This window comes from Callorhinus ursinus, unplaced genomic scaffold (assembly GCF_003265705.2).
Source record: "Callorhinus ursinus isolate GAN/ISIS: 27379988/994484 unplaced genomic scaffold, GSC_fseal_2.0 scaffold72, whole genome shotgun sequence".
NCBI lineage: Eukaryota > Metazoa > Chordata > Mammalia > Carnivora > Otariidae > Callorhinus > Callorhinus ursinus.
This window is the reverse complement of record NW_027397134.1, coordinates 1,326,382-1,354,246: the sequence shown is the minus strand read 5'-3', so window position 1 is coordinate 1,354,246 and position 27,865 is coordinate 1,326,382. Positions and strand designations below refer to the sequence as shown.

General features: G+C 51.2%; 2 protein-coding genes across 6 annotated transcripts in view; one reads left to right on the top strand and one right to left on the bottom strand.

Moving 5' to 3' along the window:
- The first annotated feature begins 1,268 nt into the window (after nucleotides 1–1,268).
- On the top strand, nucleotides 1,269–19,646 carry TFIP11 (tuftelin interacting protein 11). Of its 4 annotated transcripts, none has more exons than XM_025858069.2 (16): nucleotides 1,269–1,615; nucleotides 1,719–1,981; nucleotides 5,286–5,470; nucleotides 5,899–6,011; nucleotides 7,341–7,558; nucleotides 9,443–9,596; nucleotides 9,939–10,095; nucleotides 11,587–11,714; nucleotides 12,857–13,009; nucleotides 14,539–15,066; nucleotides 15,167–15,273; nucleotides 15,902–16,070; nucleotides 16,411–16,654; nucleotides 17,125–17,267; nucleotides 17,767–17,932; nucleotides 19,225–19,646. In XM_025858069.2, exons 5-16 carry the CDS (start codon nucleotides 7,350–7,352, stop codon nucleotides 19,578–19,580), a joined length of 2,514 nt encoding a protein of 837 aa, XP_025713854.1. In that variant the 5' UTR covers nucleotides 1,269–1,615; nucleotides 1,719–1,981; nucleotides 5,286–5,470; nucleotides 5,899–6,011; nucleotides 7,341–7,349; the 3' UTR covers nucleotides 19,581–19,646. The 4 variants fall into 4 exon arrangements, with proteins under 4 accessions (XP_025713854.1, XP_025713852.1, XP_025713855.1 ...); XM_025858067.2 differs by having other exon boundaries at nucleotides 5,899–6,015; XM_025858070.2 differs by lacking the exon at nucleotides 5,899–6,011.
- The window catches only part of SRRD (SRR1 domain containing), a 31,876-nt gene continuing 15,716 nt past the window's right edge, over nucleotides 11,706–27,865 (bottom strand). The window contains exons 2-7 of one of the 2 annotated variants that reach the window (XM_025858071.2): nucleotides 24,746–24,786; nucleotides 23,053–23,312; nucleotides 22,855–22,953; nucleotides 20,962–21,116; nucleotides 20,474–20,519; nucleotides 19,727–20,093 (exon numbers count right to left, since the gene is read on the bottom strand). In XM_025858071.2, the coding sequence (XP_025713856.1) occupies nucleotides 19,872–20,093; nucleotides 20,474–20,519; nucleotides 20,962–21,116; nucleotides 22,855–22,953; nucleotides 23,053–23,312; nucleotides 24,746–24,786 (823 nt within the window). In that variant the 3' untranslated portion in view covers nucleotides 19,727–19,871. Of the gene's footprint in view, nucleotides 12,255–19,726; nucleotides 20,094–20,473; nucleotides 20,520–20,961; nucleotides 21,117–22,854; nucleotides 22,954–23,052; nucleotides 23,313–24,745; nucleotides 24,787–27,865 lie in introns of those variants that run through there. The other variant, XM_025858072.2, reaches the window with a different exon arrangement.

The window sequence follows — 27,865 nt, the reverse complement described above, 5'->3', positions numbered from 1 at the left end:
CCAGACTCTGCCTTGGGAGCAGGAACAGTTCTTCCCACTGATGGAGCTACTCCAGGCCTCCTGAAGCCCCAAATCTGGGCCACGAACCAAGAAGACATCTCTTACCCCGTCCTCATTGTCTCTTCTCAAGGAACACTTTTCAGGACTATTAACAGGGAATCCCATTCCTTTGGGTGAAAGCCCTCGATCCACCCACTAGGGCAGGCTCCTGGCCAAGTGCCCTCCACCAACTTAAGCCCATTCACAAGTGTGGATTATCCTGAGCTGACCTTGTTTCCATGGTAACAGCTGGTATTTTCAACAGGCTGTTGAGTTGCCTCGTTATTTTAAAATAATTATAGACTCCTGTGAAGTTGCAAAGGTACAACACGGGGTCCTGTGGATCCTTCACGTGGCTTCCCCCAACACGGACATCTTGGATCAACTATAGTGTCATATCAAACCAGGAAATTGACCATAACGCAGTGCTGTTAACTAGCCTACAGACCACAGGCCTGGTTCCATTTTCACCATTTTGTGCATAGGTGTGGTGTGTGTGTGTGTGTGTGCGTGCGTGCAGAGTTTCATCCCCTTTCAGTGGCAGACCCTTCCATATCTGCCCCCCCCCCCCCCGCCGCGGACACACAAAGTCACATAAGCTTAATCTGAGAAACAGAAATGGTACTTCTGATGAGAACACCATCCCTGTCCCAAGCCCTGGTAACTTCCCTTTGAAGCACTTGCTCATGGTCAAGGTTTTGCATTAACGTACCTGGTGATTTGATTCAAGTTGGTCTTACTGGATTCAAATTGCTCTTACTGGACCGTACACCGTATGAGTGCAAGAACCATTATTCCTCATTGTTCCCCATTTACCACCGGTCACAGGCTGGGAAAGCCAGCGACCAAGCAGCCCCAGTGCTCCTCACCTCCGGGGACTCACACCCCTTTTGTACCCTGTCCCTTTCCACTGAACAGGGATAGGGTTTTGGGTTGATAGAGGACTCATGGTTAAATTTGAATTTCAGATAAAACAGTAATTTTTTACTCTTTTACAGTATTTCATGGGACATACTTATACTAAAAACTTATTTGTTGTTTATGTGAAATTCAAGTTTAACTGGGAATCCTGTATTTTTGCTTGCTAAATCTAGCACCCCCCAGGAGGGCTGGCTGTGCAGCGAGAGGGTATTAGGGACATGGAGGGTGTGACTTCCTTGTTGTGACTTCAACCTCGTTCCTCTTTTTTTTTTTTTTTTTTTTTTTTGCGAGAGAGATTGAGAGCGAGAGCAGGGTAGGGGCAGAGGGTGAGGGAGAGAGAATCTTAAGCTGACTCCCCGCCCAGCAAGAAGCCTGACATGGGGCTCGACCCCAGGACCCCGAGATCATGACCTGAGCTGAAACCAAGAGCTGGATGCTTAACTGACTGAGCTGCCCAGGTGCCCCTGCCTTGCTGCTCTCTTAGTCACTCGCCCTCGGGGAATCCTGTCATATGTCATGAGGACACTCAGCAGCCGTAAGTAGAGGTTCACGTGGCAAGTTCCGGAGGCCTCCTGCCGACAGCCAGCACCGGCCTGCCAGTTGTGTGAGCAAATCGCCTTGGAAGCCAATCAGCCAGCCTTGGTCAAGCCTACAGGTAACTGCGGTCCCGGCTGACCGCTTGACTGCAACGCCAAGAGAGATCCCGGGTCCGGAGCAGCACATGAGCAGCTAAGCCACTCTTGAATTCCTGCCCACAGAAATTTGTGTGAGATCATGCTCACTGTTGCCCCAAGCCGCGAAGTTTGGAAGATACTTGTTACATTGCAGTAGGTAATGCGGAGGAGCTCCAGTTATTTGTGAATGAGTGAAGGAACCAGTGAATGAATGAGTGATGAATGAGTGATGAAGGCTGTGCTTCCTCCCCTCCTCTGCGGGCTTGTGAGGGCGCTCGCCCGACAGAGGACACCCAGGCCTGTGGATCCTCGCGTGCCAGAATAGAGTCTTCACAAACTCTTGAAAGGTAAGTAAGGTATCAACCATCTGTATGAAACATTTCAAGGGAAACCAGATTAGCTAATCTCAGCTCATCTGGATTTCCAATCCTCCCCAGTTCAGGACACGCTCTATATTTTTGTGACAAAATTCGAACTAAGAATAAGCCATGTGCAACTGTATAATGTCACCATCCTAGAAAAGGTACTTGTGCTAGACTTAAATATATCAGCCTTGAAATGCCACTGGCGGATTGTTTCTATGGTACCAACCTATTTAAAGGTTGTAACCAAGGAAGGATTTTTCCCCCCCAAATCTTTCGAAGGCCGTATGGAAATGGGGCTGTGGAAGCGGGTGATGAGGACTGGGGACTCGGGTAACAGAAACTACCCGGGAAGTTTGCTGATGTGTGCAGAGGGTTTGTCTCTGCGACCCCGGACAGACAGGCCTCACTCTCTACATAGTAGCTCGGGTAAGTTGGCAGAAATGGTGTGGGTGCCCCAGGCATGGTGTAGCAGAGGAAGCACCCATCTGGACGTCTGAGCTCCTAGGTTTCAGGCCTGGCTCTGCCCTTAAAACTCGCTGGGTAGGCTGTGCCTGCCCCTTGTGGCTTGACCTCCTCCACTGTTTCATCTGACAAGTGTCCACAGCCCTGTCAGGCTCCTGCTGAGGAGCCTTGTTGCCTGGCAACCCTTCTGGGATGGCTACAGGTCTGAGCACCTCATTGGGAATCCAGACACGGGCCTGGATGTCCCCAAGTCCCAAAGCAAGGGTTTTTACTGGGCACTGGCAGGAGACCATGATGTATGGGTATGAAGTCAGGCATCTACACCTCTGGTTGCCTCTCCCCTTGCTTGTCTGGACACCGGGCATTTGAACCCAGAAATCCTGAGAAACCACTGATCTTTGAGGCAGAGAGGCCTCCCATGCAGAGGTGTGAGGTTGGGTCTTTCAAATGAAAACAGTGCTAACCATTTACTAAGCTCTTATTAGTCTTACTATGGCCAGCAGCTTTAGATGCATTCCTGAGCCACCCCTCTTTTTTTGGTCCTGAAAACAATCCTTTCAGAGCACTACTGTCATTATCCCCATTTTACAGATGGGGAAACAGGTGCAGTGAGGTGAAGCTACCTACCCCTGTCCCACATTGAGGAAGGAGCAAAGTGATTTGGATCCCTGAAGTTTTACTCCAGTAGCTTCATTAAAAAAAAATTTTTTTTTTCTAGAGGTGCCCGGGTGGCTCAGTCGGTCAAGGGTCTGCCTTTGGCTCAGGTTATGATACTGGGGTCCTGGAATCGAGTCCTGCGTCAGGCTCTGTGCTCAGCAGGGAGTCGGCTTCTCCTCCCTCTGCCTCTCCCCCCACTCATGCTCTCTGTCTCTCTCTCTCTCAAATAAAAAAATCTTGGAAAAAAAACTTCTAAGTACAGAGAGAACCTTTTTCCTTCCCTTAATAACTTGAGACTAAGTTGCCTACTTGATGCCCTATCACCCCCCAAATAATTTAGTATTTCCAGCAAAGACATTTTCCAATGTAACCACAGGACATCCAGCAGAATCAGAAGATTAACATCGACACATCACTACCATGGAAACCTCAGACCACATTTACATTTTGCCAGTTGTCCCCATAACTTCCTTTATAGCAGAAAGGTCTAGTTCAGAATCATGTGCTGCATTTAGCTGTCACATCTCCTTAGACTCCTTCGGTCTGGAGCGCTTTCAGGGTCTGTCTTTGATTTTCATGACTTGGGCACTTTTGAAGATCACAGGCCAGTTGTTTGGTAAAACATCTCTTTATTTGGGTTTGTCTCAGGTATGTGTCCTCGTGTTTCCATTCCAGTTATGCATCTTTGACAGGAACATCACAGGAGTGATGCTGTGATCTCAGGGCATCCTATCACATCGTATCACGTGATCTCCACTTGTCCCATTGTTGGGGATGCACACTCTGAGCATGTGATCAGAGACTGTACTCTTAGTGACCCCACTGTGGGTCCACAAAGGCCCCCTCTCCAGAAGCCACATGGCAGGGTTCATTTGGTGAAGCAAACCCACGAGCCTCAGTCCCCGGTGATCAGAGTGATCAGAGTAACTGCAGCTTCACCAAGTCGGCCGTAAAGCTAGAGAGAGAGCTACAGAGAAGCCAAGCTTATATCTATCTTTGGCTTTGGCCTATAAACAGATGCATATACATTTCTAGGCCCAGACTCAAAACGGTTTATCTCGGCTCCGTGGTTTTCCTCACTCTGCTCCCTGGTGAAGCTTTTAGTCTTTTAGACTCTCTCCCCCCGGCCTTCTCTTGTATGAAACCTCACTTTCTAATTTCTTTCCTGAGTACATACTGTGTGTCAGGCATGGTGACACTACAAGTCAGTGGGGATACAGAGACCATGAAGTCACAGTGCCTGTCTCCCGAAGATGGCAGTTAATTGGCTTCCTGTAGGTTCTTGATTCATTAATAACGACAGGAAGTTAGATCCAGATCTTTGACCAGAAGTCCAGGGCAATTCTAACAATTGCCTCTTGAATCTTTTCATCATATGGAGGAGAGAGTGAGAAAGAACATAAGCAAAAATTAACAGCTAACACTTCTTAAGCACCTACGGTGTGGCAGGTACAGTTGAAACGGCTTACATATTTGATCTCACCGATCCTCAACCATCTTGCAAAAGAGGAAACCGAGGCTTCCAGAGAGGTAGTGACTTGCCCAAGGCCCCTCTGTAAGTGGCAGAGCTGACATGGGAACTCCAGAGCCCGTGTGCTTACAGAGTCCAGAGGCAGCCAGGGATTTCCTGGGAGGGCTTGGTGCCTCTTTCCTTCATTGCATCCCTTGAGCCTAGCACAGGGTAGGCACTCGGTACATTTCTATGCGATCAGTAAATGAATGGATGTATTAGCCAGCTGGCTGGAAAAGAAGAGAAGGGAAAGATTTCCTGGAGGGAATACTTGGGACCTCTAGAGCTTGCCCATTCATTCCTGCACTCTCTCAAGCTCCCGCAGAAGGCAACTGCTCTGTGCCCACGACGGTGCTTATCCTAAAGGACCCCAAACATACAGGAGGCAGTCTTGACCTTCATTATTGCCGCTTTCAGGCCAGGTCCCGGCCCCACTATTGCCTCACGCTATTCCTCACGACTACCCAGTGAGCTAGTCCTATATCCCCATTTTACAGATTTTGAAATCTCAGGCTGGCAAAGGAGTCCACGCAGGCCAAGGTGGTTCGGCGTCGTCCACACCTAGTGGGCGCGGAAGGGAGGCTGACGCGGCCAGGAAGTACGCCCCCAGCCACTGGAAGCCCGGAAAAAATCCCCGTTTCCTTTCTCTCATCTCAGCCCCGCCCCTGGAGCCGAAGGCGCTCTAGCCTTCCGTTGCTGCCGTGGTAACCAGCGCGCCGTTTCCGCTACCGATACGTCATTTCCGGCGCGCCGTCCTAGACACATCCGGGTTCCGGCCGCCGGAGCGGTGAGCTGCTCACCCAGAGCCCGTAGCTGTATTTGGTCTGCGGGACCGGGGGGAGGTGAGTGGGGCCGGGGGTGCGGGACGAGACGGGGTGGGGGTGGGGGTGGGGGTCCCCGCCAGTAGGAGTGAGTGAGAGGGACCCACCGAGCCCCTCCGCGAAGCCTGGCTTCAAGCCCCCCTGCTTTCGAGCTCTGCCAGCGTAGAACCAAGGGTAGGTGGTCCGACTTTCCTGAGCCTCGTTTTTCTTATCTGGAGCGTGGGAACGCTGATGGTACCCACCTCCTAGAAGTGACTTGATGCTTACATTAGCTCATCAGCCCAAAGCGTCTGGCAAGTACTTCGTCCCGCTCCGTGCCCACGACGTGCGTACTGCTCTGTGCCGAAGGCTCTGTAACTCCTAGCAAACCTTCGGTTATTACGGTGTCCAAGGAGGCTGCGGTATTATTGACTCCCTACCTCCTCTGAGAACATTTCCCTCCTTTCCAGGCTTGGGTGAGGCTGGGACCCAGTGAGTGGAATAAGCAGGGAGAACTTTGTGACAGAAGCGACCAGAGGTAGTGAACTCCCTGTCCCTGAAGGCTGCTTGCAGCAAGCAACTGGTAGGTAAGAATCACAGTCGCCGTCAGGAATTGCAAGTATTATCGTGTAGTGCACCGTGCTTGGCACTTCGTGTGTATGTAATACTGGAACACTCACGGAGTACCTGGTAGAGCTGGGATTTGAACTCAGGCTGTGATTTTAGCAGTACTTTGTTAGGTTCCTTCCCTAATCCAGTAATAGTAATGGTGATGAACCTAATCCTGGGGCTACAGTAACAGCTATTGTTCCTTGAGCGTTTTTATTCTAAGTGTTTTTTACTTTTCTTTTTTTTTTAAAGATTTTATTAGCAAGAGAGAGAATATGAGTGGGGGGAGGAAGGGGCAGAGGGAGAGGGAGAAGCAGACTCCCCACTGAACAGGGAGCCCATGCGGGCTTTCATCCCAGGACCCTGAGATCATGACCCAGGCCGAAGGCAGATGCTTAACCACCTGAGCCACCTAAGTGCCCCTGAGCTAGGTGTTTTTTGCTTTTGTGTTTTAAGATTTTATTTATTCATTTTGACAGAGAGAGACAGCAAGAGAGGGAACACAAGCGGGTGGAGTGGGAGAGGGAGCAGGCTTCCCGCGGAGCAGGGAGCCCGACATGGGGCTCGACCCCAGGACCCTGGGATCATGACATGAGCCGAAGGCAGACGCTTAACGACTGAGCCACCCAGGCGCCCCAAGCTAGGTGTTTTTTAAGCACCATCTCATTTAATCTGGCTCACAGGCCTTCTTAGAGGGTGGTAGTATAGTTAATCTACGTAAGTAAGAGACAGCTGAATCTCATCACCCAGCTACCAGGAGCTGAATTCTCTATGGCAATACATGGATGTCTGTTAAGGTAGTGTTTATAATTCTTACTGCCTTCAGAAGAGGAAAACTTTAAATCTTAGTGTCTCACCAAATAATATATTTCGGAAAGCATGTTCTAAACACAACCACTCCTGGGACCGCCGAGGGTCCAGATATAACACAAACAACAACAAAATCTGGGATCCAGGAAAATGCCCACGCCGTTTTTGAGGCAATACTAGAATAACATAGTTATTTTTATGTGGTTTATATACATGGGAGTGTGTGTGATGTTTTATGACATTGACTAAGGCAGAGAAAGATGCTTAAAAATCGCATATTGTTGGGACCAGTCTTGTCCTACCTGTTTAAATAGTGTTTGTTTTCTAAAATATGTTTTTAACGTCTGCTTTATTGAACTGTAACTGATTTTAACGGACTTTGAGTTTGGAGGAATTTCAAAGGGAGCAAGGAGCAGGGACTCAGGGAAGCCTACTGCTGCTTCCCCCAGGACTTACCACAGACTGTGTGTGCCTTTTTTATTCCTTTCTTTAGTGACTGGCCATGTCACTGTCCCACTTGTACCGAGATGGGGAAGGCCACATGGATGATGATGACGATGAGCGGGAGAACTTTGAGATCACCGACTGGGATCTCCAGAATGAATTTAACCCTAACCGGCAGCGCCACTGGCAGACCAAGGAAGAGGCCACCTATGGAGTCTGGGCAGAGAGAGACTCAGATGAAGAGAGGCCCAGCTTTGGAGGCAAACGGTACTGGGCGGCATGGGGCTTGCTTCCGCCTTGCTTTAGGGAAGTGGGGAAGATGGAGAGGGGGCTGGGCAGATACCCCACTAAATACACTTCGCTCCTGGCCTTACTGAGTCCCGTAGCTACAACATCAGCTAGGGAAGCCCAGCTTCCTCTTGGGCTGGAGTGCTGCTCTTTTGCTGATTTAACCATCCGTTGGTGTTTAACAAGCAATTATATGTATTAGGTCTTAATGCTCCCATTCCTTGCCTTCTGGGAGCCCGGACACTAGAGCATGGAGACAGGCATTCATCGACAGCTCCCACAGTGGAAGTTTGTAACTGATTTGGGACCTGCGGGAGAGAGTTTGACCTGTTCTGGGAGGTGAGGGAAGATTTCTCTAGAGAAGTGACCCTTGAGCTTTTATGACAGCAGAAGGTAACAAGGGTGGTTGGGGAGGCACGAGTATGCCGAGGCTCTGGAGGGGAGGCAGCGGGTGTCCCCAGAGGTACAGAAGGTTTTGCAGACTGGAGTGGGGAGAGGGAGCGGGAGTGTAGTTTGAGAAGAGGCCCGTGGGGTCTGTGGTAAGAGGGCGGATGATGTGGGCAGTGGTTATGTTTGGAGAGGACCTTTTGGTGAGCAGAGTCGGCACGGACCTCCAGCGGAAGAGGGAGCTGTGTGAGGCCAAGACAGGGTCCCTGCAGTGGTGGTGGCAGGGAGATGAGGATTCAGGCCGGTAGTCCTCCTCAGCGTGAGGTTGTGTGTGCACTGGCCACAGCTCACTTGACCAGAGCGTGTAGCGAGTTTGGGTTTGTCTTCCTGTCCCATCTGTGGCCTACAGGCTCCAGCCCGTGGAGACTGTGCCTTTTTCACCAAGGAGCCTGGGGAGAAAGAGTATGGAGATCAGCTGAACCCCTTCTCATCTGGCAGGGAAACCCAAAAGTGGATGCTAAAAGGATCAGAGGTCAAGAATTACGTAACCATAAGATAACAGCCAACATCTGTTGGCCCCTTCCTTGTTCTGCGCTCTTTACCTTGTGAGAAAAGTACCGTTATTATCATCCCCCATTTTACAGATTAAGAAACTGAGGCAAAAGCACATAGCCAAGCTGTGAGCATCTGGGCCTGACTCGAGTTTGGGCTCTTAGCCCCTAAGTTACATCGCATCTTTTAGGTAACAGTCCTCTGAGTTCTCTTACTGCCTGGGGGCATGTTTAAAGACAGGTTGGTCATCGTATAAAGAGAACCAAGGTTATGACATTGTAAGTGCTGTTCTTGGAACAGTCGTGGTCAGCATCGCTACTCTCCATCTCCCGGAGTTAATTTCTTAGGTATTTTACTTTGTTTTCATATACAAATAAAGGTAATGGACTTGAAGTTTTTCTAAGAATTTGGCCGATATTGTAAGAATTTGGCTGATATAATTGTTCTTTCCATTCACACAATTTCTTTTATTGTGTTTGATGATTTTTCTCTATCAGAATTTCTTTCTTGCTTGGTTTTTGTACTTGAAATAGGGTCCAAAACACATGGTTTTTAAAGTAAGTTAATTTTGAAACATGTAAAAGAAAGTTGCATTACCACGTCATATTTTGCATTTTTTCCCTTTCACTTTTATTGAGACATAATCGATGCACTGTTTAAGATCTTATTTTGCATTTTTCATCAGCCCTGCACTGACAGGGTAACCGTCAACCACACAGTTGACTTGAACACAGCAGGCAACAATGTTCCCATGATTATAGGAAGCTAGATCTGGGGCCCTTTTGGTATAAGTGAATGTGTTGCTCTTTTAAAATGGGTCCCTGGAGGTCCTGTCTTAGGGGTTCTCAGGCCAGCAATAGTTTCCACGAGGGATGCTGCAGAAGGTTCCTTACAGACCCCTGGGGGCCATGTGTTTGCTCTCAGGGCCCGCGACTACTCTGCGCCCGTCAACTTCATCAGTGCAGGCCTCAAGAAAGGGGCAGCAGAGGGGGCCGAGCTGGAAGATTCAGAAGATGAAGAGAAGCCTGTTAAGCAGGATGACTTTCCTAAGGATTTCGGACCCAAGAAGTTAAAGACGGTAGCATCTTCATCTTAGGCTTGTGACCTTTGTAATGTCCTTGGGAGGTCATGCAGCCCAAGCATCTCCTACAGGCCATGGAGGGGGGTGGGACTCAACAGAGGCCGGTTGTGTGGGTTTCTCCTCGTGGTGGCGGGTTCCTTGGAGGTGCAGAGTGGGCAGTGCGGTGTCTTTGCTTTTCTAACACACGGCACAGGTCTATTTTTGGTTCGTATGATGCTTTTCATGATGCTCTGACTGCCAGGCCCTTTTCCCGGCATCCAAGCTTGCTTTTTTTAGGGTTTTTCTTTTTCTTCTTTATCTTTTTCCATCAACTGAACTTTGCGTTTTTTTTCTGCTCAGGGTGGCAATTTTAAACCCAGCCAGAAAGGCTTTGCAGGAGGAACCAAGTCTTTCATGGATTTTGGCAGCTGGGAAAGACACACAAAAGGCATTGGACAGAAGCTTCTTCAGAAGATGGGCTATGTGCCTGGCAGGGGCCTCGGGAAGAATGCACAAGGTAGGGCACCAGCGGCCTGCAGTCGTGGGGAGGGCGGCGAGATGGAAGAAAGAGGAGCTGTCCGGGGAGTGCCTTGCTTTTTCTCTTTTCAGAGTACTTGAACTCTGCAGCCTGCTCTGCCAGCGCCAGACACTTGTGCCCCTCAGCTGTCTGCTTTCTCACACTCCAACAAAACACTTGTGCTGCAGGAGAAAGAGGCTTAGGCTTTGTAGAAGGCGGCTCAAACAGGCTGCAAACTGATAGGCTTCTTTTGGGCTTATCCAGTGTTTCTTAACAAATGAGCTTGTTGCCAGTATTCACAAATAAGATAATCTTACCGAAGATTTCCGATCTTGCCTAGTAGGAATGGGTCTTAGCTGCCGAGGACAGTGCTCGTGGCCTCCACCGCTCCCTGTCATCTTCTGTCCTGGCACGCGTTCCCTGTCCATGAGTTTTCCTGGGCCCTGGAGGTACAGGAGCCGGCCGTTCCTGCTCAGTTATTTGTCCTTTGGGAATAGCAGTGAAACACCGTGTGGAGCTTTTTCAGCCCTAGAGACCGGAAACCTGGCTAAGCAAATCCCGCTTCAGGGCCTCCACTGGCGCTCAGCAGCCTGGTCTCCTGTCCCCAGGCCCCGTCCACGCAGCTCCGCTAACATGTCCCTGGCTCTTTGATAACGAAGCCACACCAACCGAGCACTTGGGTTCTTCTGCAGAACCCTGCTCTCTCTCTCTCTCCTTGACCTCTTTCCCGTGAGCTGTCACCAAGTGGCTGTAAACAGAGTAGTGTTGATAATCCAGATTCCACCCCCTAAGTAGTTGTTCGGGTCACACCCAGGGTATGTGTTGAACACGTTAGGTGTAGGGAAGGTCTGAGAACCTCCGTGGAGCTGGAGATGGTGACCTGGAATGAGAATGAGGGGACTATCCTAATTTGAGACTGCGACAGAACTAGCTGAAGGGGCGGGTGGGCGGTTTTTGCTGAAATGCTGTAGTCCTGTCTCTAAACCCTTAGAAGAAGACAGTTATTTCTGAGGCTTCCGCGTGCCGCAGAGCAAGTGAAGTCTGGGAGACAGGAGCTGTCGAGCGAAATGGAGGGGGTCTCTCACTGAACTGCTGCTTCACCTCCCTTCATGCTGTCGATAGAGTCAGACCAATTCACTTGCCTTACCTTCCTCCAAATAAAGTGTAGAACTTAGTACACCAGAGTTCCCCGTATATGTGAGTAGTTCTCCTTTCTCCCAGTATACCGAAAAAAGAATCCAAGTGGAAGTGAAAATCTGTATTTAGAACATAAATAACCTAATGTCAGCAACCGTTGTGTGGCCCCATAAATGCTGAGCCATTTCAGATCCCACAGAACCTGAACAGTGTTTCCGGGGCAGAGAAGAGCCTTCCTTCCTGGGTTGTGTTACTCTGTGTCAGGACTAAGGAAGGGTGGTTCCATTGATGCCTTGTCCAAATACAGGAATCGCTGTGATCTGAAGTCGTTTATCTTTTGCTGAAATGTGTCAGGTATCATTAACCCCATCGAAGCCAAGCAGAGAAAGGGAAAAGGTGCCGTAGGAGCTTATGGCTCAGAGCGGACCACTCAGTCCCTGCAAGACTTCCCCGTGGTTGACTCTGAAGAAGAAGCCGAAGAGGTAAGCAGAAGCCGGGAGTCCCGGCGGGTGGTGCCTGCCGTTTCTGACCATGGTTAGTTCGTGCGTTCGCTCACTTGTCCCGTCGGTCCCCAGGAGTCTGTGGCGCAGGTGTGTGTCGGGCGGGCGCCGAGCCGGCGTCAGGCTGTACCGCGAGGAGCGGCTTGGTGTCGCGCTGCTCCGGCCACAGAAGGGGCCGGCTCTCCTGACCGAGATACTCTGTCCCCCTTTGCATTTACGAGGGAAAGCAAGAGGCTGCAGAGACACACGTTGTCACTGTTCTTGTCACCGAGCCTGTCCTTTTGCCTAGGCAGCGGGCGTCTGATCATGTGGGGGTGACTGCTCGGAGTCAGGGGCCCTGGGGCCGCGGGGAGCAGGCACGCGGCAGACGGGAGTGGGTAGAGCCAGGTGTGAGGCGGCAACGAGCGCCGGGCCCGAGGCGGACAGGCGAGGACTGGGCTGTCCGAACGGGTGGTTTCTGTGCGGCTCCAGGCGGCTGTTGCTATAAATGTGGGCCCAGCAGTGCTTGATCTTCGGATCTGCCTGAAGTAGAAGTCCAGATTTTTTTTAGGGAAAAAAAGAGTACGAGTTTTAAACCAGTGTGAGGAAAACAGAAGGACAAGCACAAAACCCACTTCTGTGGGCTGGACTCCTACTGCCCTCAGACCGAGTTTCCTTCTCTGCTGCAGGTCTTCCTACAGAAAAGTTTTGCAAACCCTGATTACAAAAGGTTTCTTTGCCTTAAGACTCAGGGCCCTGTTTATCTACCTTCATTTTAAATCAGAACCAAGGTTTTGTGTACTTAAAAAAATACTCTGTATCGTTTTCTAAGTTTTGTGGGAGGTGAATTTAGAACTAGGGTAGTGCCCGCCCATAGTAGATGCTCCGTAAGTGTGGCCTTTGTCTGGGTGATTCTCTTTCCAGTCTGGAGTACCTGCTTTCGGAACCTTCTCATTTCTAAGAGGGGCTGGATGTTGGGGAATCTCAGGAGATGGTTTTAGTATCACAAAGGCACAACTGCTTAGCACAGAACCTTGTGTAAATCTAAGACCACACCTAGTGAAGGTCTGTGAATGGTCTCTGTGACCCCACCTGCTGTAAAAAGCAGCCTTTCTTGTTTCACTGACCACCTCCCTCTGCTTCAGGAGTTTCAGAAGGAGCTGAGCCAGTGGAGGAAAGACCCCAGTGGAAGCAAGAAGAAGCCCAAATACTCATATAAGACAGTGGAAGAGTTGAAGGCCAAGGGCAGGATTAGCAAGAAGCTCGCTGCCCCCCAGAAGGAGCTTTCTCAGGTCAAGGTAAGGGGGCCCTCGGTTCTGGTCCAGGATGGGCCCTGGGAAACACAACTAATGCACCGCCAAGTCGGGTCAGTCACTGAACATTCCTTCAGGTCATGTCGGGTCTTCTGTCTTGGTTTTTTTCTGTCTTTTGTTACTGGGCAGTAGTGTGCTCCCATTCCCTACACTTGCATGTCCAGGGAGGTCTGTCAGATCTGAGGGCCGGGCACTCCTCACGGCACACCCATGGTGCGTGAGACAGATAGCCACCCCTTCTTCCCAAGCGACAGGCCGTGAACTTAACGTTTCCACGATTAAAAAGGCAGTATGAAGATGGTTTTTAGTGAGTGTGTAATACCAGAGAATGAAGTACTGGAATATTTGGTCCTACTTGTGTGGCTAGACCTTTAGCTGTTTTCTCGTTTGGTTTGGGGCTGGCTAATGTGTACGTAAAGACCTGTCTTTGTTTCAGACATTTTCTAAGGATAGATTCTTAGAAGTACAATCAGTGGATTGAAAATCGGAAGCTTTTTGAGGCTTTTGAATACTGGAAAGGGTGCACTAACTCAGCCTGTGACTAGGAGTGCAGGAGAGTGTCCTCGGGGCATACCAGCATGGAGTGTTTCCTGTTTTAAAAAATTGATTAAATTTTCAACCACTCTTACGTGCGTATAGTCCTGGGTTTTCTGCCACTCCCCCGAGTAGCCAGAGAACAAGGGTGACAGTTGTGTGTTGCAGTTTGGCGTAGGAGTGTGTGTGAGTGTGCGCGCGCGTGTGTGTGCACGCGTGTCTGTATGTGAGCGTGTGTGTGTGCGTGCGCGTGTCTGTATGTGAGCGTGTGTGTGTGTGTGCGCATGCGTGCGTCTGTATGTGAGCGTGTGTGTGTGCGCGCGCATGTGTGTCATGCGTCAGATTCCTGGCAGGGAGGACCAATAAGCCATGCAGCTGCGCAGGCCCTGGCCAGAGATTCAGAGTTAGGAGATGCAGGCACGGTCTGGGAAGTTCCGTGTTTATCTTTCTCCAGCTGATTCTAACACGTGGTCTTGGGCAACATGCTTCGTTCTGTGCGGAGGGAGGGCTGTGTCTCAGTACGCTGTATATTGCAGTTCCTCCCGTTTTCTTGAAATGCTCATTTCCTAAGGTGCCTTGTCCAGTCACTGTTTTCTCATGTTTTTTAAAAGACAAATAATTACAGAGCAGTGTGCGGTACCATTTAGGGAATTAGGAAACACGGAGGCAAAAATACTCTTTTTCTTCTTTTCCCATAGATGACTAGTTTTAACACCTTGACGCACGTCCTTCTAGATCCTTTTTCTTTGCCTAAGTATCCATTTTTCTGACGCCACAATGGGATGGTCTGATCGCTCACGCTGTTTTAGTGCCGGCTTCAGTCAGAGCAGCCGCTCCTTTGCCAGAGAACTAGATTTTCTTCTCAGCGAAATAGTCTTTGCTCCCGAGGGACAGTGTGGCCATGCCGGATGCGTCCGGTGTCCCCCCCCCCCCCCGCCCCCAGAGGCGCGTGCTGACGCGCCACCCCCGCCCCCTCCCAGGTCATTGACATGACGGGCCGGGAGCAGAAGGTCTACTACAGTTACAGCCAGATCAGCCACAAGCACAGCGTCCCTGACGACGGGCTGCCGGCGCAGTCCCAGCAGCCGCCTCAGCCCGGCAAAGAGGCCAAGGCGCCGGGCTTCGCGCTGCCCGAGCTGGAGCACAACCTGCAGCTGCTCATCGACCTCACGGAACAGGAGATCATCCAGAGCGACCGGCAGCTGCAGTACGAGCGGGACATGGTGGTCAACCTGTCGCACGAGCTGGACAAGATGTCGGAGGTCCTGGAGCACGAGGAGCGGGCCATCGCCAACCTCAGCAAGGTCCTGGAGGTGGTGGAGGAGTGCGAGCGGCGCCTGCAGCCCGGCTGCGGCGACCCCCTCACGCTGGACGAGTGCGCCCACGTCTTCGAGACCCTGCAAGACAAGTACTACGAGGAGTACAGGATGTCCGACCGCGTGGACCTCGCCGTGGCCATTGTCTACCCGCTCATGAAGGAGTACTTCAGGGAGTGGGACCCGCTGAAGGTGAGTGGCTGGCGAGAGGAGCCCCTCCGCTCCCGCCCGGGCTGCAGGGGTGAGGCCGTGCGGGGCAGGGCGGCTGCGTCACGGCCGCGTCTCTGCCCAGGACTGCGCTTACGGCACGGAGGTCATCTCCAAGTGGAAGAGCCTCCTGGAGAACGACCAGCTCTTATCCCACGGCGGGCAGGACCTCTCAGCAGACGCCTTTCACAGGTACCGCGCGCGGACCGGGAGGAAGGTGCCGCCGGGGAGCGCGGGGACCGGCCCTGCTCGGGGGCTTTCCGTTCACCCGTCCACCCTGCGCCCGTCAGTGGCACGCACGGGCTGGGCGCCGGGCTTGCCCTGGGAGTAAGGCAGACAGCCCCAGGCTGCAGCGAGTGGAAAGGGCCGGTGGAGGGTAAAGAAGCGGACAGACAGGGCCAGGGATGGAGGACAGAAAGGGCGGGCCCCTGTTTGGGGTGGCGGGAGTAGTTGGAAGCAGAAGTCTCTGAGAGGAGGTGACATGTGAGCTGTGACCCACGAGGTAAGTCATCAGCTGCGCACAGAGCTCCAGCGGGAAGGCAGGCCGCCCCTGGAGAGGGGACCCTTGTGACCCCACGGCAACCCTCCCAGGCAGGCGGGTCCTGGCAGGGGGCCCCAGGCCCTGCGGATGAGCAGGCAGCTGGGCGAGCAGGGATGAAGCAGGTGCAGGTCTGGCCGGTATGGGGACTGGCCCGGGGGTTTGCTGTGTTTGCATTTCCATGCCTTTTTCTTTCTTGTTCTGGAGAGCTGGTGGCGGTGTACTCAGTCTGCTTTGCAACCTGTGTGTGCAGTTAGCCTGCCCTCTGCCTCTCTCCCACAGGCTGATATGGGAAGTCTGGATGCCTTTCGTTCGAAATATTGTCACCCAGTGGCAGCCGAGGAACTGTGACCCGATGGTGGACTTTTTGGACAGCTGGGTGCACATTATTCCCGTGTGGATCTTAGATAACATCCTGGACCAGCTCATCTTCCCCAAGCTGCAGAAGGAGGTAGGGCCCTGAGGCGTGGGGGACACCTGGCAGCAGTAACCAGGGCTTTCTCTGCTCTCAGTACCGTCAGAAGGCCTGGAACGAACAGAATCTGCTGACACGGTTACTGTCCTATGGGTAACTCCAGCCCTTTTGTTGGCACCTTTCCCCCAGAACCTCCCTATTTAAGTAGGGAATTCATTTCCTTGGTTTTTCTAATGCAAACAGAATCTGTGCCATTTTGGAGATTCCGTGCAGTTGGCCGGGGATATTAGTTTGGTTGTGCAGAGGCCTCTGGGCCTTCATGCCGTCAGCCACACGGTGCATCCGGAACTGCTGCTTTGTCCCACGCTTTCTGCAGGTGGAAAACTGGAACCCGCTGACGGACACCGTGCCTATCCACTCCTGGGTCCACCCGTGGCTGCCCCTCATGCAAGCGCGCCTGGAGCCCCTCTACTCCCCCATCCGCAGCAAGCTGTCCAGCGCCCTGCAGAAGTGGCACCCCAGCGACTCCTCCGCCAAGCTCATCCTGCAGCCCTGGAAAGACGTCTTCACCCCGGGCTCCTGGGAAGCGTTCATGGTCAAGAACATAGTACCCAAGCTGGGTGAGGAAATGGGGAAAGGGCATTAGGTCCATCAGCTTTGGTGCCCTGGTTTCTCGGGCCAGCGGTAAGGATCCGTGCTTCTTAAAACACGGACTTGGAGCTCCACAAGAAAGCCAAGGACGCGGTGTTGCTCGCCACAGGAACTGCCATTTGTGCTCAGAGGTAGAACATAAATGTACCCGGGGTTCTGACGGCATCGGCGGCCTCAGACTCTCCAGGGCCCTCCTGGTTCCTTATTGGTCTGGTTTGGGCTTCTGGTAACGTGCGAAGCATTGGTGTTCTGAGATTTTTGTGGTATTTGATTTTAAGTACATATTAGTTATTTCTGGGTTATAGAAGAAAAGGTTTTTAAGAATTGCCACATCAAGAGCTTAAAATTGATGGATAAAAGATTTCGGCCAGTGTTGTCCAGTGAGGATTTTGCTCTGTGCTTTTATGACTTTGCCTTAAATCCTGGGCTGCTTTTGCAGGGATGTGTCTCGGGGAGTTGGTCATTAACCCCCACCAGCAGCACATGGATGCTTTTTACTGGGTCATCGACTGGGAAGGAATGATCTCTGTGTCCAGCCTGGTGGGGCTGCTCGAGAAACACTTCTTCCCTAAGTGGCTTCAGGTACACCCTCCTTTGCTGATTTTGGGGGGCGGGGTGGGATGGAGGCAGGGAGGATTACACTTAATTTTCTGCCCACATCTGTCTGACTGTAGGAGCTTGATCCCTGGACAGTTGTCAGGTTGTGCTATTACCCAGAACAAAACCGAGCAGTAATCCCAGCAACTGCCATTTGTGAACATACGCCATGTGCCAGATGCTAAGCGGCTCTTGTGCGTTCCCTCCACTCCTCACACCGCACCTTTGGGGTGGGGGGCGGGGGGAACTGTCGCAGCCCTGTCGTTTAGAGGCCGAGGTTCAGGGAGTTTACAGTCAGGGGCGCTTAGCTGCCAAGCTGACTCCAAATTCTACATTCTGAATGCTTCTGTTCAGCCCCTGTAAACCCCTACGAGTGTCACCAGCTTATAGGACCACGATCAAAACAAAACAAATGGCCCCTTGGGAAGTTTTGCTCCCACCCGCCCCCATTGCAGATGCAAGTTTCCGATTTCTTTTTGGGCAGGTGCTATGCTCTTGGCTCAGTAACAGCCCGAATTATGAGGAGATCACCAAGTGGTACCTGGGTTGGAAGTCCATGTTCTCAGACCAAGTGCTGGCACACCCATCTGTCAAGGACAAATTTAACGAAGCACTTGACATCATGAACAGGGCAGTGTCCTCCAATGTTGGTGAGTAGGGATTGCGCTTCGGATGCCCTGGTCCTGAGTGCCGCATTTCTAAACACGTAAATGACACAGAAGCAGGAGTTTCCGGGTGCCTGTGGGCTGTCTGCTCCAGCACGGACTCTTCCCCACCAGACCCCCTGCCCATCTCTGCCGGCACTGGGAGAGGCACAGGGCCCTGACCTGAGTCTGCCTGCAGCCGGATTCATACTAGGGCGGGAGCCTGCCTCTAGGGCCCCCTTCCAGGTTCGTTGGCACCCCTGTGAAGAGCTCAGTGAGCTCTGAGTGGAACAGCTCGCCACATAGAGTCGGAGTACAGCCTGACGCCTAGCAGTTGCCTCTCCTCGCTTGGCCCATTTTATTTACTTGTGAAACAGTCATAATGCCTACTTCTAGATGTTCTTAAAAACCTAGAGGGGTGAAGTGAGCCACAGTCTGTAGAGCGCTTTGCAGGTGGTGTCTGTCGTCTCAGAAGTAGGCAGGTGACTGTCCCCTTAATATACCCATCCCCAGCTTCTGACCAGGTGAGTCGCTGCCTAGGTCAGTGTGCTTGCATCCCAACACAAAGGCCACTGTGGTACCCAGGCCAGCTCTGCTTCACAGAGCAGCTCCACAAGGCCAAGAGCTAGTTCAAGGTCACACAGCGAGAATGGCAGGTGGGACTGTAATTTCTATTTCCTGAGCCTTTAGTCCTTTGAGCCTGTTACATGAAGAGAGAGTTCATAGGGTATATATTATGTTGAACGAGGCAGATAGACTTCTCCGCTCTCTCTCATCCAGGCCCCTCAGTGGGCCATCCCCATTTTCATACTCTCTAGAAACTCTCCCTCGGCTGCCCCGGCTCCAGGCCACCTCCCAGAGCTGTTCCCATCTGTTTCCCTCAGCACTGGACAGTTGTGGCCCTGTCTTGTCCTTCAGCATCTATTTGAGCTCCCCAAACGCATTCTAATTTCTTCCGAGGCTGGGGCCTCTATGGAGAAGCTGAAAATAGAACTAGGCTAGGCCGTGTGTTATCAAGGTTTCCAGTCCTGGAAGGATCAATCTCTTGCAGTAATTCATGTCAATCATCTCTCTTGTTACTACCATTAGCCAGAAACCTTCAGACCAATTTTTGTATAAAAGCAGGAGTGGTCTGAACTTGACGAAGCTGCTTGCCATCTGCCTTTGTGCTTTGTGTCTCTGAGGCCCAGCTGCCCCTCACTGAGTCACAGGTGGGGTTGGCCAAATCTGTGTGCCTTTCCGTGCATTTGGAACCCCTCTCCTCACCGCCCCCCCCCGCCCCCCTCTGACTCTCCCAGGTGCCTACATGCAGCCCGGAGCGCGGGAGAACATAGCCTACCTCACGCACACGGAGCGGAGGAAGGACTTCCAGTACGAGGCCATGCAGGAGCGACGGGAGGCTGAGAACATGGCCCAGAGGGGCATCGGCGTGGCTGCCAGCTCTGTGCCCATGAACTTTAAGGACCTCATTGAGACCAAGGCTGAGGAGCACAACATCGTGTTCATGCCGGTCATCGGGAAGCGACATGAAGGGAAGCAGCTCTACACCTTTGGCCGCATCGTCATCTACATCGACCGGGGAGTGGTGTTTGTCCAGGGCGAGAAGACCTGGGTGCCCACCTCCCTGCAGAGCCTGATTGACATGGCCAAGTAGAGGGGACAGGCTGAACCTTGCACCGGAGAGGGGACATGGTCATGAATAAATGGTATTTTAAACCGCCTTACAAAGAGTAGTTACTCTCCATCCAGGAGATATTCCCGGTCAGGTCGCCAAGAAAGGACATGAAACGTACTGCTACAGAGAGGCGCCTCAGTCTTTACACGGAGCCCTTCCACAGCACGTCCTCTGCTAAGGAGGAAGCCGGGCCCGCTGCACTCCCTCCGTGGCCACCCTCCCGGTCATCTCTGGTGGCAGCTGCTGCTGCCTCAGCCAGCACCCAGCACGTCACAGCGAGCTTAGGTCAGCAGCTGAAGGAGCTCTTGGCTTGTTCCTGATGATTTCCAGGCCCTCGCAGTCCCGATAGTCTGGTTCTTCCCAAAATGCCCAAGCGTCCGGGGGCAGTTGTTGTAGCTTCCGTATGGGGAACCAGTGCACGGAGGTATCGTTAAATATGTCCGTGTACTGCGAGGTCTCAGGCAGCTTAAGCTCCTCCAGTGCTTCCAGAATCTAAGCAGGAAAGTTCAAGTGTAAATGCACAGCCCTGACGGTCACAGTAAACCCCACACTGATGGGTGCCATTTGTCGGTCACCCCCAGGTTACCCTTTTTAAAAAAAATCGAGGACCAGGATATGCTGACTTAGTGCTTCTGTGATGAACCAGAAGCCCCGAGGTGCGCATGTGGGGCTGATCCTGAGAAGGGAGGACAGGCCCTTGCCTTCTGGAACACAGCTGTCGGGAAAGCTCGCGGACTACAACAACTTCCCCCTGCCCTCAGTGAGCCCCTCATGAGCTTCCTCCCAAACGTGTAACGCAGAATTCACTATAACGGGGACATGGTCTGGTTTCACACCCTTTTCCATCCCAGTCCCTTCGTTTACACAGATACCTTTGCAATGTAGCAATAATTTTTCTGCAGAATCCTGGCCGGCAATCTAGAAATTAAACAAACAAACAAGCCCAGCACGATTAGGAGGTATGGGAGGGTTTTATCTAACTTAAGACATTGCAGAAATGCAAAGTAGTTTAAAGACAGCAAACATTTCAAAAAGGGGGAACGTGCAGTGGGTTCGGTAATCCGTAGAAAACGTGACTGCCCGATCACCACCCCTTCTGCCAAAGGAGGAGTGAGGGCGGACACCTAAGGCGTGTACAGCTGAGAGCAAATGATTTCCCCCTCTTTTAGAAAACACTTGTACATCCTAAGGGAAGGGAGGAATTCTTGGCAGACAGATCTTAACTCTGCAGCTTGACTGGGGGCTGGTGTCCCCCCATCTAACCCTGTCCGCTTTCCTATGGACCAGTGTCTCCTGCGTGTGGGTCTGTCAGGAAGGCCCCCGCCCCGGTCTGGCAGGACCTCTGCGTGCCCAGGCTCACCTTTCCTCAAGTCCTCTGAAGCTGTTCCCGATGATGAGCATCTTGGCAAGGGCGTCTACCGACCAGTTGCCCCACAGAAGGTTGTTGTACAGGGCTGTGCCGCAGTGGGGCATGTAGAAGACAGTGGGCTCGCCGCCGATGCTCCGTCTGCCTTCCTGTGGGGACAGCCGCGTGGTGAGAGCCACAGTGCGAGCCCCTCCACTCTTCCCGGGAGGTGGGCGCGGGGGACACACCCGGGAGGGGCGGAGCCCTCTCACCACGAAGTGATCACAGTGCACTGACGTGAGGCGACCCACGTTAGCCACCCTTACTGTACGCATTTCACAACAGACACGTGTAGCGGGTCACGCCGCACACCTTAGACTTCCACGAAGTCCTGCGTCCGTCAGAGCAGCACCTCTGGACGAAACCAGCAGCTGCGAGGGAGGCACGCTGAAACCACGTGGAAACAAAGCCCTTCCTTTGCCAACAGTCAGGTTATAATGTGGCCTGAAATTTACAGATGATGTGGGCCCCAAAGTCGGGAAATGGTGAGGTCCAGAAAGAACTTGTGTTTACTGAACAGATGTGGGCCCCACGATCACAGGAAGCTCTGCTTCAGCAGAGGGGCTTCTTGGGTCCGAGACAGCAAGGGCAGGAGGGGTGGCCACGGTTACGGACCCCATGGACTGTGCTTGGTCTGCCTCCGGGCTGCCTGGGTCCCTTTCTGCAGATGCCTATCACAGTCAGTCCCTCCCAAATGTCCCCTGGAGGACACAACGGCCCCTCCTGAGGACCGTGGCTCCACAGCCAGGCCCGCGGCAGGGACGCAGGCCCTGCCTCCCCTGGGCCTCTCCGCTCTGCACGCTCCTCCCTCCTGTTCATCACAAACAGGCCGGAGCCAGCCTGGGCCCATCCGGCCAACTCCTGGTGGGCCTACGATCCCAGCGCCGACCCAGAAAACCTTCCTCCAGCCCCTCAAACGGCGCGGAGTGCCTTCCGCTCTCTGTCCCGCTCACCACGTACTTGCTGACAGGCCACACCCCCCTGATGGGCCCCTGGGCCCCTGGGCAGCGGACTGCATCTATCTTGGCCCCTCCCCAAAGTCCTTGCCCCGCACAGAGCAGGCACTGAGGACAGACGACGTGAATGGAGGGGCAGGGTTTCAGGGCCCCGCCAACATTGGTGAAGGATTCTCTTCTCTCAGCGGGGCCTGGTTTTCTGCTTTCGTAACAATGAGATGGCTGCTTTGGAACACGGAGAGGGATGAAATGTAATTTCATTTGTACAGAATTACAGAATTTCTGTAATCGCCCCAGCAAATGCAAAGCGGCTGGCAGGGCTGTGTCCCGACACTGGCTTCAGGCCCCCGCTGGTGAGATGATCTTGTTCCAGGTCTCACAAATTTCACCCCAGGGCGCATAAGGTGCGCTCAGAGCCAGATGCTATGGGTGTGACCGGGCTACCGCGCAAAGAGAGATGTTCTGTCCCCTTTTATGCCCTCCCCTAGCACAGGTAAACCCCAACCAGAAAGCCGTCACGTGAGGCACCGAGCCAGCGTACCCCTTTATTTTTTAACACCAACAGTAAGTACCAACTTAGGAAACTGCCAGAGGTTCCTGGACACAGGATTCTCACCAGAATTTTGCAGATATAACAGGTTTCAGGCCATGCTTTTGTGTGTGTGTGTGTGTGTGTGTGTGTGTGTGTGTGTGTGCGTGTGCGTGACGGGCACCACCTTGGCCACGATGTGGGGCACTGGCGGGTCCCCCGTGACAGGCGCCGGGAAGGCAAGCGGGCAGTGGGAGGGAACGACGGCGGCTGCAGAGCAGGTGCGTCCGTGGGGCACAGCCTGGGGTCCCCCTCGGTCAGCAGTCCCACGGCCCTCCCGCTCCCCTGCCCCAAGCCACTCACCTCGTTCTCGCTGAGGACAGTCACACCGAGCATATTCAGAACCGTGATTTCTGTTTGGCTAAACAGAGGGTCGTACACCCAGCAGTGCCTTCTGGGAATCTGCGGAAGGGAAGAGTGACTTCTATCAGCCCAACGATCTGTGTGCAGACCGTGTGCAAGCCCTAGGGGGGACTGATCAAGAAGAATCCAAAGATGTACCTGGCACTTTTCCAGGAAGAGAAGCAGAAACGTGAGCTGGTGTCTAGCTATGACGCAGGTGGCAAAGTTCCCAATGCCATAACATACACACTTCAAACGGCAGATTCCCGGGACTGGGGTCTCTCCTGGGATGGAGCCAGGAGTCACAGCAGCCTCATCTGGTGAGGAGTCAAGATGCAGGTTTCCAAGGGCTTCGGAAAGAGTCCCCTCAGAGGCCTTCAGTTGTTCCAGATGTTTTGTAAGACAGCCGTTGATGGTTTCTGAAAGAGCAGGCCCCCGAACACAGTCAGAGGGCATGCTCTGACCCTGTGAACCAAATCCGTCACCGAAGTCCACAGACCCAGGGAGAAAAGGAGCAAGTCGGGAAAGGCTTCAGCTCCTCAGGGAGAAGGACGCAGGCCTCACTCCCAAACATGCGTGGGAGGTACGGCCAGGCCCACCAGCACCACAGGCTGTCCCGGGTCCCTGCATGCCCCCCCACCCCATGCCTGCAACCCCTGAGAATGTTCCAGCAAAAAGAATAGGCTTCATTTATGGTAACAGTTTCCACCCAGAACTCAAATGTGAACTGTGTCTTAAAATTTAGTAGGAGGTACCCGGTAAACGCGGGGTATGCTCTGAGGTACCTACTTTTTGATCATAACAAAGTACAGAGGAACAGAGCTCTCAAAATCACACTATAAACAGCTGGGAATAGGAATATCTCATGTCAAAAGTTCAAAGAAAAAAAGGCTGGGGCTCTTGGAGTCTAACAAAATACACTCGTTTAAATCTTCTCACACGGCTGGTGAGTAACATAACAATAAAAAAATTAAAAAAAAAATCTTCTCACACGGCAGTGGGTTCTTCTTATCTCTCATTTTATTACACTGGCACTGAATTTATTTGAACAAATCTGTACACAAAACAAAAAGTGAAGGGCCATATGTTCCCACAGTAAGACACCGATTTTCCCTTGCTGCAAAGCTATCTTGAAATAAGACCCCTGGCTCGGACCGGCTCTTTCAGTCCTTGCTGCTGAAAGTCCTGGTGGAAGCTTTTTGGGGAAACTTGACAGCAGATATCAAGCTGGTCACTGCCTGTCACTGAAGAAGTCCACTTCTGGGAATATGTCCTGAGAGGATAATCATCCTATATTTGGTAAGAGCTTCATGCATAAAGGTGCTCATCAAACAGTTATGTGTAAGAACTAAAAAAAAAAAACAAAGGAAACAAACTAAATGTCCCTCAATAAAAATTCTAACTGCTGTCCATTCCCTCCCCATATTAACATTTATGTTGCCACAGACTATTTAGGAAGAGGTTACAAATGCATGGGGAGAAATTGGTCTATGTGGCAATGTTGAGGCAAAGAGCACAGGAAGAATAAATACCAATAACAACAATGGCAGTGGATGTTGACGGTCTCCCGTGCCCAGGCAAGCACTGTTCTGAGCACTTAACCAAACAGCCTCTTTTAATCCTCAAAATCACACCACAGGATATGCACGCTGTCACCTCCCTCTCACAGATACGGAAACTGAGGCTCAGGGCTAGGAAGTGCCAAGACACACGGCTGTGAGCAGGAAGTCAGAATTAGAACCCAGCTCTGTGAGCAAAAACCTCACCAAATATGGACTGGACCCCTTTCTTCGCCCACATTCAGGCCCTCCTCCCACACCCTCCCACCCCAGCCCTGGCCTCTGGTACCCACCTAGTGCCAGACTCCAGAAATCAGACAGAAGCAGGTCCTCCCTGTTAAGAGAAAGAGGCGCGGTCATCTCCCAACCTTCTCCAGGCCGCCCCCTCAGTGACCCTGCTCCTGACCACGAGCTGGATATCGGGAGGATGGAGCGGCCTCACACACAGGGCTCACAGTGCCAGCCCTGGGGTGGCAGGAGCAGGGTCCACGGTGCGCGTGTCCAGAGCCAGCGCAGTATGGCCCGTGCTCACAGAGGGCAGAAGGGTTGCTAGAGGATGTCCTGATTCCCAAGGACCCCTCTGGGTCTCTTCTGTATCCTTGGCCCACACCACGACCTGGCACAGAGGCTGAGCTCCATAGATAGTTGCTACATGCACAGATTGAGCCTCTCTGAGCTTTGGTTTCCTCACCTCTAGAATGGAGAACAGGATCGTCCCTCTCACGCAGGGTTACAGAAGGGATCCAGTGGGTCAAGACGCAAAATGACCTCACACATAGCAGGGACTCAATAAACAGTCTTTGTTATTACAAATAACTCCAAGGTGAAAGTAAAAGGAGAGACGAAACCAGTGTCTGGGTTTCTTTATTCAAGTCAACGGGCTTATGCAAACCCAGAGCAGAACACAGTCGACAGTGATTTAAAACGTACTTGGTGAAATGTCCAATCAAAAGACATACAGTGGCTGAAAACACAATACCCATCCATGTGCTGCCCACAAACGACTCACTTTGGACCTACGGACAACACCGACCAAAAGTGATGGGACAGAAAAGATGTTCTGCGCAAGTGGGAACCAAGACAGAGCTGGAAGAGCTATAATCAGACAAAATAGAATTCAACGCTGTTTAAACACATACCAACATTTGTGAGACGCAGCAAAAGTGGTCCTAAGAGGGAAGTTTATAGCGATACAGGCCTGCCTCAAGAAGAAAGAGAAGTCCCAAACACACACACTAACGTGACACCCTGTGACCTAGAAAAAGAACAAATGAAGCCCAAAGTCAGTAGAAGGAGGGAAAGAACAATCAGAGCAGAAATAAATGAAAGAGGGACCAAAAAAAAGAGAAAAGATCAGGGCGCCTGGGTGGCTCAGTTGATTAAGTGTCCAACTGTTGATTTTGGCTCAGGTTATGATCTCAGGGTCTTGAGATCGAGCCCTGCATCAAGCTCTGCACTCAGCGTGGAGTCTGCTTGAGATTCTCTCTCTCCCTCTGCCTCTGCCCCTGTGTGCGTGTTCTCGCTCTCTCGCAAATAAATAAATCAATCTAAAAAAAAAAAAAAACCACAAAATTGACATACCTTTAGCTATACACACCAAGAAAACAAAAGAGGGGACTTAAAATCAGAAATGACAGAGGAGATATGACAACAGACACCACAAAAAACCAAAAGCTCAAAGGGACTACTGTGAACAGTACACAGCAACAATGTGGACAACCTCAAAGAATCAGCAATTTATTTATTTCTATGCTTCAAGTTTTTATTTCTAGTTAGTTGGGGCACCTGGGTGGCTTAGTCGGTTGAGTGTCCGACTCTTGGTTTCGGCTCAGGTCATGATCTCAGGGTCCTGGGACTGAGCCCCGTGTTGGGCTCCAAGCTCAGCAAGGAGTCTGCTTGAGACTCTCTCTCTCCTCCTCTCCCTCTGCCTCTCCCACTCGTGCTGTCTCTCTCATATAAGTAAATACGATCTTATAAATAAATAAATAAATTCTCATCAGTGACATACACAGTGTAATATTAGCCTCAGGAATAGAATTCGGTGCTTCAACACTTACATAACTGATGACCCAGCGCTCATCATATCAGCAATTTAAAACCTCCCAAAAAACCAAGTTCCAGGACCAGACGCCTTTAATGGTGAATTCTACCATTCAGGGAAGAATTCATACCAATCCTTCTCAAACTTTTGCAAAAAACGGAAGAGAAAGCTTCCAAACTCATTTGCTGAGGCCAACATTACCCTGATACCAAAACCAGACAAGGATACCCCAAGAAAAGAAAACTACAGGCCAATATCCCTGATGAACATAGATGCAAAAATGTTCAACAAAATACTAGCAAACCAAGTTCACCAATACGCTGAAAGGATCATATACTATGATCAAGTGCGATTTATTCCAGAAATGCAAGGATGGTTCACACGTGCACATCAATCAAAGTGATAAATCACATAAACAAAATGAAGAATAAAATGATGCGATCATCTTGAGAGATGCAGAGAAAGCATTTGACAAAATTTAATATCCATTCATGATCAAAATTCTCAACAGAGTGGGTAGAGCAGAACATACCTTAACATGATAAAGGCCACATATGACAAGCCCACAGATAACATCACATCCAATAGTGAAAAGGTTCAGCTGTTACTATTTCCTCTAAGAGTCTCTAAGTTAGGAACTTTGCTAATCTTTCCTAGCCATTTTTATTCAACATAGTATTAGAAATCCTAGGCAGAGCAATTACGCAAGAAAAATAAAAAGGCATCTAAATTGGAAAGAGGTAAAACTGTCACTATTTGCAGATGACAGTATATAAGGAAAACCTTAAAGACTCCACTGAAAAACTGTTTGAACTAATGATTGAATTCAGTAAAGGTATAGGATACAATATCAATACACAAAAATCTGTTGTGTTTCTATACACTAATAACGAACTATCAGAAAATGAAATTAGGAAGATGATCCCACCTGAAGTTGCATCAAAAAAAGAATAAAATACCCAGGAATAAACTTCACCAAGGAGGTGAAAGCCTATTTACTGAAGACTATAAGAAGTTAAGGAAAGAAACTGAAGACAACATATGTAAATGGACAGACATTCCATGCTCATGGCTTAGAAGAATTAATAGTGTTAGGTTGTCCATAGTTCCCCAAACCATCTACAGATTCAATGCAATTTCTATCAAAATTCTAATTCCATTTTTCACAGAAATAGAAAGGATCCAAAAATTTGTATGAAGCCACCAAAGACTGAGTAGCCAGAGCAATCTAGAGAAGGAAGAACAATGCTAAAGGCATCACTCACTGATTACAAAGCTAGAGGAATCAAAGCCATCTAGTACTGGCATAAAACCAGACACCCAGATCATCAGCACTGAAGAGAGAGCCCAGAAGGAAACCCACACCTCTATG